Below are 16182 nucleotides of genomic sequence, written 5' to 3'. Positions count from 1 at the left end.
AAGAGCACTTTGAACTAAAGGTTGGCCAGAAATTTAGCAACTTTCATAAGTTTAGAGAGGTTTTAGTGGAATGGGGTATTAGGGAGGGATATGAGCACAAGTACATCAGAAATGAGGGGTCTCGAATCACAGCTAAATGTGCAAAGGGGTGTAGTTGGAGGATTCATGCAAGCAGAATCCAGAGATCAAAGACATTTATGATCAAGACTCTTAAGGGAGATCACCATTGTGGCAGGGATTACAGCAATCGACATGCCACCTCAACATATCTGAGTCATAAATTTCAAGCCAAAGTGAGAGATGATCCTGGGTGTAGTATTCCTGGCATGGTGAATGAGACAAGAAGATTGTTCATGCTAGACATTAGTCAAAAAAAAGCTGCCAGGACAAAGCAAAAAGCATTAGAGGCACTCAGGGGCAATGACATGGAGCAATACCACAGACTTTGGGATTATGTAGCTACTGTAAAAAATTCCAATCCTGATAGTCATATTTCATTGCAAATTGATAAGCGAAATATTGAGGAAAGGGCTACATTTCAGAGGATATATTATGGTTTAGGTGCATTGAAAAATGGTTTCCTACAAGGATGTAGACTTATCATAGGTCTAGATGGCTGCTTCCTCAAGAGTCCCTTTGGAGGTCAGCTGCTTACAGCCTTGGGTAGGGATGCCAATGAAAATATGTTCCCTATTTCCTTTGCTGTTGTTGAGGTTGAGAATTACAACAGTTGGGGTTGGTTTTTGCGGGAATTAATCAGCCAAATTGGAAGAGGAAACAAAGGAGTGGCTTACACTTTCATCTCAGATAGGCAAAAGGGTCTTGTCCATGCAATTGAAGAATTATTTCCTGAATCAGAGCACAGATTCTATTTGAAACATATGTTCGAGAACTTCAAACAAAGATTCAAGGATCAAAACCTTAGAGATCTGTTTTGGGAGGTAGCTGCAGCAGCAAGCATGCCGGAGCATGAAACTGCCCTTTCAAATCTTGAGAGGGCTAACCCACAGGAAGGTGACAAGCTAACAGCTGCGGGATGGTTCAAACAGTTGCCTCCAAAATTATGGTCTAGAGCTCATTTTAGTACAGCTTGTAGGAGTGACACTTGCATTAACAACATGAGTGAGTCATGGAATAATTACATTCTAAAAGCTAGAGGAGAGCCAATAATAACAATGCTGGAGTGGATTCGGAGGAGATTAATGCAAATGTTGGTAACCAAACGAGAAGGCATGCTGAAACATGGTGGAACTTTATGTCCAAACATTTATGAGAAATTGGAGAAACTTAAGATAAAGGCAAGAAATTGTGTTGCGGTTTACGGAGGAAATGGAAATTTGAAAGTTGATGGCTATGGAAGGACAAATGTTGTCAATTTGGAGTTGAAAACTTGTACCTGTGGTCATTTTCAGCTTAGTGGCATTCCTTGCGTGCATGCGGTTGCCTGCATTCAGAGCAGAAAGCTGAAATTCGAGGAATATGTTGATGCTTGTTACCATAGGGAAGCATATTTAAGGGCCTACAACTTCACAATTGGTCCCGTTCCTTCGAAGCAGTTCTGGGTAGATAGCAAGATGCAATATTTGAACCCACCATTGGTGAAAAAACAGCCTGATAGGCCAAAAAAAACAGAGAAAGAAGGGTCCAGAAGAGCTTACAAATCAGCAGAAAGCAAGTAGGAAAGGACTTGTAGTTTACTGTCGGAGATGTTTGAAAACTGGACATAACATACGTACTTGCAAATCAGCGATTGACCCTAAGTCTAAACTTTACAAAGTAATGTAACATTTTACACTCTACTGTAATATGGTTTAGTGTGTTTTGTTGCTACTTATATACTAATTCATTTTGATTTGGACTGTAGGCACCTAAAGTTGGTCAAACAGCTTCAAATGCAACATCCGTAGCTTCTGCTGCTCAGGCAAGCGTCTCAAGTACTGCTACTACACTTTCATAGGTACTAGAGAGTACTGGCCAAACATTTTTGGATGCTGGATTATACTTACATATATACTAACCATGACGAGGTACGTGTAGGAGCCAAATCAGCCTATAGGTGGTACCAACCAAGAAAGCCAGCAAAGCAGATTCTCAAAGAGAAAGCAACCTGCTGCAACTTCAAGGATGTCAAGGTTGCGACATTGTGGCTCCAAGAGACCAAGAAAATGAAAAGCTGTTTTCCTGATTTTGTTGATTAACAATACTGCTTATGCCAAGTAGAATATGTCATTTTATTGGTTGAATGTACTGATGCCATTATGGTATGGATGGATGTTGCAATATTTTTCATTGTACCCAGATTTTTGGTTATTTTTTGGTTGACTGTTGCTCTCGTGGAGATTGTATTATGTTTTTTGTGTGAATGATTTCGTTGACTGTGGCTATCGTTTGGTTGACTGATGCCATTGTGGTATTGTACTCGGATAAATTGGCTATGTTTTGATCGACTGTTGCATTTGTAACTGTATAGCAATGCTGGTGAACCTTTTGACCATGTTATGGTAGGATACCATTGTGGTATGGTTGTAGTAATGAGTTGATTTTTGTGTTTATGGATGGCACGTCTTCGCTTATTTATCATGTCTGGCTGTAGTAATATGGATGGCAATATCACTGGCCATATCTTTGCTGAAGATGACTAAATCTGACAAGTGTTTATGGAGATCAATATTGCTGGTTATATCTTTGCATCTGATGACTTAATATAACAACTTCATTGCATTTAATTGGGTATCTCAGGTTTTTCTGTATATGTCCCACACCAGAAGCAGGCTTTTTCAATGTCTTGAACAAAAGCAGCTTCAGATGCTCATTTATAATTCAAACATGAAAATCAACTCCAAATTGAAACAACTTCACTACAATTTCCCAACTCCAGATTCTATTACACGGCCAAACAGCCAAACATTACACTTTTTGCCCAAAATTCATCTCATACATATAACGACCAGTGACAAAAGAGACACAAGTACAGTAAGCATCATCATCATCTTCATCTGCCCTATCGTTGCTTCGACATTGTGAATCTTCGATTGTAATCCCATAATAATGTTATAGTTATTACTTTCTATTCCTTGCCCAGAGATGATAAATCTTTCCGCGGTTGCAGGTCGAATTGATGAAACCCCTTCCACGTATGGACTTTGGCAGGATGATTCATTAGTGCCTCCCTCTCTACTAATTGGGTTGCACCATACCCAAAATGAACAAGCACCAGTTTCACATACATAATACAACATACCTTTTGATGGTTTTTCAGATTCTACTACCTTAATCTTTGCTTTATTGTTGCAGAAACAACGCCGATTTTGGTACCTTAGGTCTCTCGATCCACCGCCAAAATTTTGGGAGTTTGACAATTTTGGGTTCTTCCTTGAAATGATAGCTGATTTAGCCCCTCCAAAGCTTTTCTAGATCCATCCAAAGTTGCGCTGAGCTCTTTACGTTTTTGGGTCTTCGTTTTGCATCTCTCTGTCGAAATTTTTCATTTGCAGATCTACAACTATGGTGGGTGCAAGCTTGGAAGAGACATGGAGGACAAAATTGGAATGAAATGAGTTTCTGCTAGACACAAGTTACCATTAAGTCGCGTAAATATCACTCGCTAGCTCCCCAGCCGGTTAGCAGGTAAAATCCAAACAAGTCCAAAGCACAGGGGGGGGTTAAGTGGGAGTTTCTAAATAATGAAGAGGTTTCGTGTCAATTTCCTTAACCGCAGGGGGGTTTTATGTACTTTCCCCTAGGATAAGTTATATTTTACCCCCTGTGGTTTACCATTTTTTACATAACCCCCCTATGATTTCAAAAGCTATGCATAACCCTCTTATGGTTTAGATTAAAGTGTCAAAGTAACGGAAGTAGTTACTAGTAACAGAACTTCTAAAAATATCGAAATTACCCTTATAAATACATGACACATTACCCCGTATGATTTTTATATTTTACCATATAACCCTCTTATGGTTTAATACTTTACCATACAACCTCTTTATGATTTTCAAAATATACACATAACCCCCCTTGGTTAATACATAAATTTCAACTTTACATAAGGGTATTTTTGACATTTTACGTGACGCTGTTATGAATGATCATTCCCGTCACTTTAACACTTTAATCCAAATCATAAGGGGGTTAAAGTGAAATTTGCCCTTATTGTTATTACTAGGTGATACCCTACTCTTCGCGCAAGGTTTACCGTAATTTGTGCATAATTATTTTTTGGTTTTGTGCCTGTGTTTCTAGACTAATAGAGAGTGTGATTCAGTGAATGGGTTTGATTGTTGAATTTGATAAATGTATAGCTGAAAAAAAAAATGGAACTTGATAACTTTGACTGCGTTAAATGGACGGGATTTGAATAACTGTTTAATATATGACCATTGTTGTTGTATGAGATCCCTATCAAAGATCTAGATGTCACATAGATGGTGTGGAAGCAAGCTGAAGATAGATAAGTATCCTTCAGCTAACTGATGTTTTTCAATAAACTTAGACCAATTCATTGTGAGTTGAGCATCTTCAAGTCGAAATCTCCATTTTGTTTTACTGCAACCACAAGTGATCATTCTGTTGTAATCTAGTGCTAAATAGGACTGCACATTTCCTGGTAGTAGTTGGTCAACATAGATAGAGTTAGTGATGTGCCTAGAATGTTTTTTACGTAACTAAATAGGTTTTTTGTTGTTCAGAGTCCCACAAAATTTTCTAAAATCATTGTATGTCAGCATCATGTAAAAGAAGAATCTAGTCATTAGCTGCTCTTGCTCTGAGAGGAAGACTGAAATTGTTGATTAAGAGGGTTAGTAAATGAATCTGAACAATGACATGAATAGATGTGTTTTTTTTTTTTTTTGTACATTTTTGCATGAGAACAGTGATCTTGGGCTCATAACAATTTCTTCTTTTGAACCATTGATACTCTAATAGTAGGCCTTTTTATTTTCAGTACAACATGGATACAAGATACAGGGGAGCAATTATGATATACAGAGATAAAACAATTGAAAATAAAGTAGAACTAAATATATGAATGATGAGAATGCAGAAAAGAAGATAAGCATAGAAACAAAGAGGTTGTGATCTACATTAAAAAAAAAAAAAGTAAAATGCAGTGCGATGCATATGATTATTTAACATAATAAATATAAATGTTGCATGTGCGCGGAAGGGGTTAGCATATTTGATGAAAGAACCAAATTGGAGAACAGAGTGTAATCTGTAGAACCAAAGAGAAAAAAGCATGGACCTAAGCAATAACCTAATTGGAAAAAGCGAAATGCAACTACAAAACAGCCTACTTCACGAATAAAATGGTGCAAAAGAAGCCTAAGAGAATCATCATCTAATGTAAGTCAATGAGAAATGTAGCTGGAGACACATATAGAAAGACACTAATTACAATAGGAGGGGTATTAGCAAAGCAAAAGCCATATAGGAAATTGATTCAAAGCATATTGATTGTGCATGCGGTAGTAATAATTGCAATATGGAATCATAGTTAATTATCAAACTCAGCTTAATTTGACAGTTGAACCGATCGGCCCGATGACAAGAGCGTTAGGTCGGGCCAAGTTTTTAGTTTGACCAGATAAGGAATTGATCTAATCAAACCCGATGAAACCCATTTGACCCACTGATTCAATCAGGAACCTGTCCGATTTTTCAATTGACCTGGTTTTTTATGCGTATAAGACTTTATCCCTTACTTAGTTCTTATATGATAACTAAAATTTTTTTAATAAACTTGTTTACTTTTTTATTATACAATTAATCCTTTTAACTTTCAAATTGACAATATTTGAGTGGTTTGAAAATTATTTTGTTTTTAAACAAAAATAAAATAATGAAAATATAATGCTATATTTTTTAAAACAAGTGACACTTTATTTTATATTTGATTATATTATTTATTTATGTAAAAGTACAATAAAATGAAATTATATCCTCTATTAATATCTATGTATTCATAATATATCTAAGTGCAATAATTAGTATCTAATAGCACTTTATTGGATATTTTATGTATATTAAAATTTCTCTTTTTTTATTTATGAATATTTAATTAATATCCACCAGTTCAACCTGTGACTTACTATGACCCATTGACTTGATTCCTCTCTCGTTCCTTGTCGGGCTGGATTTAATAACTTTGTATGGAATCCAAAATTTAAATGAATGGCATGGAAAGAAACAGTATAATACAAGGCCAATCATACAGTCTTTACATGCAGAGCAAATGGGTTAAAAGGTCTGTCTCATCCAGAAAAAAATATCCAGGTTCGGGGGAGACAATTGCCAAAAGGACTGGTAAGGCATGCAGCAAAAGTATGGGTCAAAACCGAAATAAATAGCATATGGAAGGGGTATTACAAAATACAGGATAAATACCAAGGTGGGAAACCAGCAAGGTGAAAAGTACACAAAAAATACAGACGGCAAGGGCACAACTAAAAGGACAAAATGGCCACTGGGTATGAACAAAACAACGAACAAACCAACAGAACAGGTTGGAGGATGATACCTAACTTTTCATCAAACCTTCGGCCTTTTTAAAATGTAGAGATTATTATTTATCATGGATTAATTTTTTATACACTGACAGTTCAATGATTTTTTTTTTTTTTTTACATTAGCAGTTTTGAAAATATGTCACATGTGTATGATTTGAATTTTAAATTTAAACTAGAATTTTGCCCGTGTTTTAGCACGGTATTTTTTTTATTTATTGTGAATTTATACAAATATGAATAATTTAAATATGAAAATTAATAACAATCCTACAAGTTCATTCATATTAACTTTAAAAAATTAATGTATTCTAAATGTTCAATTATTTACTAATTTTTAAATATTTGTTTACATACTTTCACTAAAATATGATAGCATACATCAAATAATGTATCCCATATCAAAAACTTGGCAGATATTCTTTTTATATATATATAAATATTCTTTTAGATAATTTAAATTTTTATAATGACCATAAATCTAGAACTATATATTCACATTAAATTAAGTAGAAAAGATCCAACAATCTGCTTTTCTTCATCACTAAATATTTAGTTTCCAACAACATTAGTAATTTTGTCGGTGTAACATTTAATTCTTTATTTTATACTAGTTAATTAAAAATTAAGGGAAGAGATGATGAACAATTTGAATACTAATCAACAATATGATGATGAAATGAAGTAATTTATGGAATATGTATGATTTTAATAATTGTAATTTGAAAAAGGTTTTACTATAGTTCTATGTAATAATTTGATAGAAAACAGATATCATTAAGATAAGATTAGTTATTTTTCAAATTTATTTTAAAATTAGGGATAATTTTTAAACATATAATATAATATTTAATATGGATAAAATCCAAATGACCCGTAACTCGTTAAGTCTCTTAAATTAGGCATGCTACATAGGAGTAAGAAACATTCTAATTAAAATAGCTATTTTCACATATGTATAAAGATTCATGCTATGTGATATGATCTAAATCTACTAATATTAAAAAATTATATACAGATAGTGTAACAAAAAGTTATTCTATTATTGTTATTGTTATTATTATATAGAAAGTTGCAAAAATAGTGTAATGCTGCCGACAAATCTTTGGATATAACAATATAATTGGTTAAATTTTTTAAATAAAATTGATTACATCTTCTAGATAAAGTGATTGCAGCAGCGTAGCCACGTACGTAAACATTCAAAAGAATGATTGAAGAATGCCAATCATTCTTTTGTTTATGCCTATCTTTCTTTTGTTTCACTTCTTTTAACATTCTTTTCCTTTTCAATCTTTTGTGTTTTATCTGGTGACCTTTTTAAATTCAACTTGCTTAAAAAAGATGGATACAATATAGCACCTTTTTCCATGACACGGACTTTCTTGAGCAAGATTCATGTAACCAATTCAAATGATGGCTTCCCATATCCTACCTTCAATCATGCACTCTACAAAATCATACATTCAGAAAACATTTCGGCAACAAAATATGCATCGAAAAATCAGCTCTGCAGTTCAGTTCATATCCATCATCTCAGCATTTTCCCTCTTACATGAAGCTGCAGCATCTGTAGCAAAGCCTAATTGCCCTGATAAATGTGGCAATTTGACAATTCCTTACCCGTTTGGAATCGGAGAAGGCTGTTACCTTAGCCAATCATTTGAGCTCACTTGCAACACTTCATCATATTCTGCTACCTTAATAAGTTTTGAGTCCAAGGTGTATGAGATTGAACAAGACCATGTTGTTATTGAAGGTCAGCTTGTTCCCTTCCGCTACAATAAGTCATCTGGCCAAAGCCGGCATACAGTAATATATTCCCCATTCAGAGGTGATTATCAGTTTAGTTTTTCACATACTGGGAACAAATTTGTAGCCATTGGATGTGATATATATTCTTATATCATTGATCCGATAACTGCTCATATTGTTGGCGGTTGCCCATCCTTCTGCCGTAATTCATCCATTAGTTTGTTGCCTCCTCCATCATCTTGCTCTGGATTTAATCGTTGCTGCCAGACCACTGTCCCAATGGAACTCAGGATGATGCTATTGTCCGTGCATACCATGAACACCTTTCAAAAATCATGGGAGTCTGATCTGTGTAGCTTTCTCATGATTGCACATAAGGATTTCTCCGACTTCAACAAGTTTAACTTTTCGAGTTGTAAAGGCAGCGATGGGGTTCCTACAGTTCTGAACTGGGGAATTGGAAATATTAGCTGCCATGAAGCTGTGGAAAAGAGCAGTTACGTGTGTGGAGAAAACAGTCAATGCATAAATTCAAGTACTGGAGTCGGATACTCGTGTAGATGCTTGCAAGGTTTTCGAGGGAATCCTTATCTCCACGACGGTTGCCAAGGTAATCTAATTTGAAGATTATCTCTAGGGAATTCTTGTTTTACAATTTTTTTGCCGTATGACCTTCTTCTTGTTGAAAATCTTGAGGTGCTTTTCGATTCTGATGATGACCCTTCAAATTTCAACAGGAACATTAAACTATCTAAAGATTAGATAACCTTTGATAGTCTTTATATTTTTTTCTATTTTCGTCTCACTTCACTTATCGGGAGTCCACTTCAGCGTCACAAACCTTTTTGTTTTTATTTTGGAAGACTCTTAACAGTATTTATGTTATGTAAAGAGAGTGAAAAAAGATTTTTCCTCATTTGATTGCATCAAAAAGAAACGTTGGGATTGCTGAATCACAGACAAAAAAAAATAAATTTCGTCTCACTTCACTTCCAGATTCATTTATGCGTCTCTTGGTTTTTTATCCACTATTTAATCTTCAAAAGAAAAGTAAATTATTACATTAAAAAATATTTAATTAGCACAAATATTCATTTTATCCAGCATATAAGGGTAACATGGTCATTTTATTGTCAAAATCGATTTTTTAAACTTTTTTTTTAGAACACTTATGCATTTATTAAAATGTCTTTTTCATAGTAACCCAAAATACATGAATTATTCTTAAAAATCTGATTTTCGAGCATCAATTTTTATAAAATCAACTCTTACAAAGTCAGAATCAGTTGAGAACAAACTCTACATATATTTGTTTATTTCAGAGGATTTTATTGCATGATGTGAAGTATAATCCATACAAAAAGTAGGGTACAATTAATGATTTTAGATTAAACATACCAGGATGGTTTGATATTTGAGTAAAGTGCGTTATCAAACTATTCCAAAATCTTACTTGTCTCAATTATTTCTCGTTCTGAAGAACTTTGTCTATTTTATCAGTTAAAAGAGCTGCAAGACATGGTTACCTGCATCACACACACCATTTCAACAGCAAGAACTGTTGCATGATTTCTGCATCTCTCTACAGCCCCTCTTCCTCAAACCATTTCAGTGCATCTCTCTACAATTATCATTTTGGCTTTCTCCAGTTCAACTTCGCTATGAAATTAAGTTTGGCAGTTTTTTTACTTTTATTAACACACCACCAGAGCAGATTCATCCACGTGTTGGATGTCAGTCTTGCTACTGTTTACTTGTTTGTTCTAAGAATTCTCTTGGGACACAAGCGGAGTAGAATTGAGTACTAAAGTAACATAGAAAATTAGAAACCATTATTATACTTTAATTCAAAATGTAATCATTAGAAGAGGGCATAGAAGCAGGCAATTAGAGATGTGGAATAATTTTCTTGGAAGCAATTTCCCAAGAAAAAAAATAAGCTGTAAGTTGAAGAAACTAGACGTAGGACAAATTGACACATTAAAGGATAAATTACTAATAACCCCTTATAGTTTCATCTATTATCATATAACCCCTCTAATATTTCAAAATATGCACCTCACTCCCCACGGTTTCATATAAAGTAGATTTTTATGCTAATCATAGGGGGCTAAGTGGATATTATGATTTCATTACATGTGTTTTTAGAATGTACGTGCTCCAATTACTGTAATTAATTCTGCACTCCGTTCATTTTCCACTTTGCATAAAACCACAAGAGGGTTATATGGCTATTTCTGAAACCTTAGGGAGGATCATCTAACATTAAGCAAACAAAATCTAGCATTATGCAAAACTATAAGTGGGTTATATATAATTTACCCCACATTAAGCACAGCAAAATCCTTGTCATGGTGAAATTAGATTGTGGAGAATATATTGAACAGAAAGAATAAACCACCTAATTATATTTAGTGATCCATAGTGAAATTCAGCGGTGCATCAAATTTTAAACAAAAAAGAAAAAAGAATTTTATGTTAAAGATAAAGAGGGCTAGAAATTATCAAATTATTTTAAGGTCTCATTTAGTCTATTCTGAGGAAGAGGGGATGTGGCCAAAAAAAGAAAAAATCAATATTGTCCTTGCTGAAAAACGTGACCGTGAGTTCCGTCACTTCGGCTTTGGAAAAAAGAGTTCCGTCTGTTTCAACTGACACGAAGTAGGTGAATTGGACGGCACGACTTGTTTGAGGAGTTTGGTGAGTACAGAATCCGAAATTGAGTGATATTTTAGGCTTGAAGCTGTGAAACTTTTCATTAACCAATGTGGAACATGTCACGGCCGTATCGGGGACATAACACCACCGTATTCTGTGACTAATTCACAAGGCACAAAGTGTAAAGTTAAAAAAAAAAAAAAAGAAATTTAAATATCATCAAATATTGAATGCAATGCCCTGCGTAGTCAACATTAATACAAATACATAATCAATCATATTTAAATGCTTGCATAACTTATAAGTAAATGTCGAATATCAAATACAAATTTTCATTCCTTTATTACAATGATCTCTCCGTTAAGATCAAGGTCTAAACGCTCCAAATCCTTGATTTGAATCTCTTTAAATGCTATAATCTCTAAAAAATGATGATAAGTGGAGTGAGTAAGAACTTCTTACTTAATAAGTAACGTATGTACTTCTTTATTAGGCGGAGCATGTTGGTATACATAATATGATCCAAATATTCATTGATATATATATATATATATATACATATATATAACTTCAAAAAATGTGGTCAATGTAAGCAACTCAATGGCAAGGCGTGATCATCATCAATATTTCAATTATAATGCATGCATCATAATGTTCAGAATTATAAGTGAGGTCAAGATATAAAGTTAACCAATGACCCTCGATATTCAATTGTTAAGAAACCAGTTAAGCTGTTCAAGGTGCTAACTATCATGTAATTAGCCCTCCAATGATGGAGGGCTAACTATCTCATGGTTAGCATATTCAATGATAACAATAACATCCACTTCATCAATGTTACTATTATTTAAGGAACTAGTCTCATCAAAGTAACATTATACAAGACTTCAACAATATAGTATTAATTCAATAACAATTTTGTGTTTAGAATACATCAATAATAATACATATGCTCATGCCATTTCAATATATACAAATGTATTTTCAAAAGATAAAGAATACATGCACCACTTGCCTTCTCCAAGTGAGCTAACATCCAACTCAATCCTGACCTGTACCAAAAGAACTCACCTAAATATAACAAAGTAATTAATTAAATTCTAAAGACTCTTATTCATACTAAATTATCATGAAAAGGACCCCAAACACCAACCCCAAGTAATAACCTATATAAAACTGCTCATGCCATTTCAATATGTAAAATGGCTTTTAAAGCCACAAGATGTTGACAAATGTAATTTCAAAAGATAAAGAGCACATGCACCCGTTGCCTTCATCAAGTGAGCTAGCATTCAACTCAATCCTGAGCCATCCCAAAAGAACTCACATAAATATAACAAAGTAATTAATTAAATTCTAAAGACTCTTATTCGTACTAAATTGTCATAAAAAGGACCCCAAACACCAACCCAAAGTTATGACCTATAATAAATATCATCATCTCATTTTAGTGAAACAAAAGGGTCAATTTTGAAAATTTACCAATTCTCATAAGTATAAAACTAGGGTGAGATCTTTACAAATACTTAAAACCCTGCGAGTCTAATTTCTAACGCAATAAATGATGCTCAATTATGAGTTTTCTACACAAAGATATGACCAAAACACTGAAGTATGACAGCACAGAGAGTCGAATCCAGCCCAAGCATCCAAGTGGAATTCAGCCACGGATTCAGGGGTCGGATTTGAGGTAGAAGCTACTACCAGTTTCGGTTGTCAAGTCCTATTTTCACCTTAACTCATCTCCAAGCTTCTATAATCATCAAAATTAATATTTTTACATCCTAAAATCATATTATTATATACATAAACTAAAAAACAATGCATTCAACCCGAATCCTACGATTTCCATCAAGATTACCTATCTTCATTTCAAGCCAAATATTGACCCACACACAAGTAGAGACTAAAACCAACTCCAAACTCTACTACCGATAATTCTAAACCAAGGATTTAGAGCCAACACAATCCATTCATTATAATCTAAGAGAAACCAAAATTAGATTCAAAACTACAAGAAATTACCTTTGTTTAGTTTGCAAGGTGGAATCTCCTAGCTCTTTACTCCTTGTTTGATCTTGATTCCCCAAGGAATCCTTCTTGATTTCAAGGAAAAAAAAAAAAAGAGAAAGAGGAGGAGCTTTAGTGGAAGAAGCAGAAAGAAAGGAGAAGAGGATTAGGAGGGTCATTCGGTTAAGAAGAAGAAAGGAAGAAGAAACATCTTCTTCCATTGAGTTCCCAAATTTGCACCATAATTCTCCAATTTCTTTACACTCTTAATTTTCACTTTAATGTTTCATATTTCATATCAAAACCTCAAATTTCTTTATCCTTCACTAAAGACTCCTAACTCTAGGATTTAGGTATCACAGAACAAGTATCACATTCATTTTCTCTTGGGCCTTTGCTTCCTCATAAGCTCAATCCATAATCCAAAAATTGGTTATCTAGAGTTATGAGTTGGCCCTTATGGGTTTTAGAAGTGGTTTCTGCTCTTAAGTTGACCTATGTAGCACTTAGTTTCATATAGCATTTAGTTTTTGTAATCCTTCATGTAAATGTGGCTCAATATCGTTGATACAATCTCACCCCATTGAAAGACCACACGAGATTCATTATGATATCAACTATAGCACCACAGATCTAAACTTTCTCAATAACTTTTTGACATAAACCACTAGTCTAAAATGATGTAACTAAGTTCTTAGTAGCCTGTGATGCTAGATGTATTGGATATGATTACACTCTTTTTCTTTTAATTGATGTGAGATGAGTTTTACATTGAATGTGATACCCTAGATTCCACATCGGGGAGGAGAAAGGATATGGATTGATTTATTATTAGATTGCTAATAACTTGATTTAACCATTTTAGATCACTGATTTGGGTTCAAAGTTATTGACTAGCACAAACCAGTAATGTTACAATAGGTATTATAGCAATAGGTATTATAGCGTATCTTGTTTGATCTCTGTAAAGAGATTAATGTAATACCTCAAATCCCACAGCGCAGTTGGGAGAAAGGATATGGAGTGATATATAATACCATGAGTCATGTGTCACAAATAATTTCTTCTAAACATTTTTGGTCAGTGGTTTAGGTGCAAAATTATTCAGACAACCCAGAATCAGTCCATTATAGATGGTCTTGGTTTTTGATATCAAAGCATTAAGCTGTGCCATTCATACTCAAATGCCTTTGGTTTCGTTCATTAGCGAGGCCTGCTGTGCCCTATTGACTACGAAGGGGCGTCCCCTTTCAAGAATGACCTCTTATGGCACGGTTTAAGTAATTATTCTTGCGGCTCAAAAAAAGACGAATGTAAGGTTCTTGGACCCTATGTTGAGTAAGGGTTCCAAAAGATCAAAGGATTAAGCTACGTTATTATTAACATAGAAACATAATTAATGAGTGGAGGTGTAAACCATATTCTTATGCTTCAAACTATTTATTTTGACTTGCACATTAAAATACATTTTTTTCCCGCAATCTGCATGTGATTAGGAATAAATAAGAGACTATATATAATCTTTTCTTTTTTTTTTTTTTTTTTGGGTTCTGTCCAAAATTGATTGAAGATATCAATGAGTGTGAATCTCCTGAAAAGAATAAGTGCCCTAAGGACGCTATCTGCGTTAATTCTCCTGGCAGCTACTACTGCACTTGTCCACCAGGTTACCGCAGGGGGAAATATTTTGGTCCATCATCACCACATGCATGCCTACCAGATGGAGTGAAACGGAAATTGGTTGCATTCATCTCGTTAGGTACATCCCCCTTATCAACCTATCTCTTAGGCAGAACTTTTCTTCAATTCCTTTTTTCTCAGATATATACTTTGTTTGGCAGGCATTGGACTTGCAATTGGCTTTCTAATCTTGGCATTAGGCTGCCTTTGGACGCACCGTCACCTGAAGAAAGTAGAAGATGACAGAGCCAAAAAGAGGTTCTTCAAAAGAAACGGTGGTTTGTTGCTACAACAAAAGGTATCTTCAAGTCAAGGAAATGTATTAGAAGCAAGGCTTTTCATCACACAAGAGCTGGAAAAGGCTACAGACAATTTCAATGAAAGCCGTATTCTAGGCAAAGGTGGACTTGGCACCGTCTACAAAGGAATGCTATCAGATGGAACTATTGTTGCTGTGAAAAAATCAAACAAAATTGATCAAGAAGAAGTGTCGCAGTTTGTTAATGAAGTCGTCATCCTCTCACAAATAAGTCATAGACACATAGTGAAATTGTTAGGTTGTTGTTTGGAAACCGAAGTTCCATTACTTGTATATGAATATGTGTCAAATGGCAGCCTTTGGCACCATCTCCATGATGATCCTAGTGGTAGGATGATCACTTGGGACAATCGTTTGTGTATTGCCACAGAAGTTGCGGGGGCGCTTGCTTATTTGCACTCATATGCTTCTACAGCCATTTTCCACCGGGATATAAAGTCAAGCAACATATTGTTGGATGAGAACTACAGGGCTGTTGTCACTGATTTTGGGATTTCAAGGTCAGTACCTACTGATAAAACACACTTAACTACGCTAGTCGGAGGCACATTTGGTTACCTAGACCCTGAATACTTCCAGTCCGGGCAACTCAATGACAAAAGTGATGTTTATGCCTTTGGTGTAGTTCTTGCCGAACTTCTAACAGGCCAAAAGGCTGTGTCTTCTGATAAATCTGACGAAGGTTTGGTTATTAAGTTTCGTTCTGCAATAGAGGAGAACCGATTGTTTGAAATTTTGGACAGGATAGTTGCAGATGAAGGCTTAGATGAGGAAATTCTTGCGGTTGCTAAGCTTGCAAAAAGATGCCTAAAACTCAATGCTAGAAAAAGGCCAAGCATGAAGGAGATAGCTGCTGAACTTGATCAACTGAGGAGGATAAGAGAAGGGTCAATAGGTAAAGAAAGTTTTCAGAGTGGTTACTGCTCAGTGAGTCAAAGATCTCATAGTTGCAATGTTGATTTAACTACTGAAGATGGCCCAGAGGAAGATGCACCGCTGGATGTTTTCTGTAGAGTATAAGAACTCTTGTGATTTTGTTGTTGCATACTTGCATGTTTTCTGTAAATTGTTGAATCATTCATCACTCGTGTCTGAATTCTTCTGTTTTCGGTAGTTTTGGGACTTTGTCAAGTGTAATAATCTAATATAGATAATTAGATATTAATTCTCTACTGTGCTTTATAATTAATTTCTATTTCTGAACTAGTTTAGCCTTGGATGATTTATATGTTCAACTTTTAAATGTTCTAA

At 34.7% G+C, this 16182-nt stretch overlaps 1 protein-coding gene across 1 annotated transcript; it reads left to right on the top strand.

The window, feature by feature from the left end:
* Positions 1 to 7895: 7895 nt before the first annotated feature.
* LOC113708014 (wall-associated receptor kinase 5-like) lies at positions 7896 to 16099 on the top strand. Its single transcript, XM_027230442.2, has 3 exons — positions 7896 to 8874; positions 14503 to 14691; positions 14774 to 16099. Exons 1-3 carry the CDS (start codon positions 7923 to 7925, stop codon positions 15949 to 15951), a joined length of 2319 nt encoding a protein of 772 aa, XP_027086243.2. The 5' UTR covers positions 7896 to 7922; the 3' UTR covers positions 15952 to 16099.
* Positions 16100 to 16182: the final 83 nt, after the last annotated feature.

This window comes from Coffea arabica, chromosome 9c (assembly GCF_036785885.1).
Source record: "Coffea arabica cultivar ET-39 chromosome 9c, Coffea Arabica ET-39 HiFi, whole genome shotgun sequence".
Lineage (NCBI taxonomy): Eukaryota > Viridiplantae > Streptophyta > Magnoliopsida > Gentianales > Rubiaceae > Coffea > Coffea arabica.
Note: the sequence above shows the minus strand (reverse complement) of the source record. Positions and strands in the feature narration are given on the sequence as shown.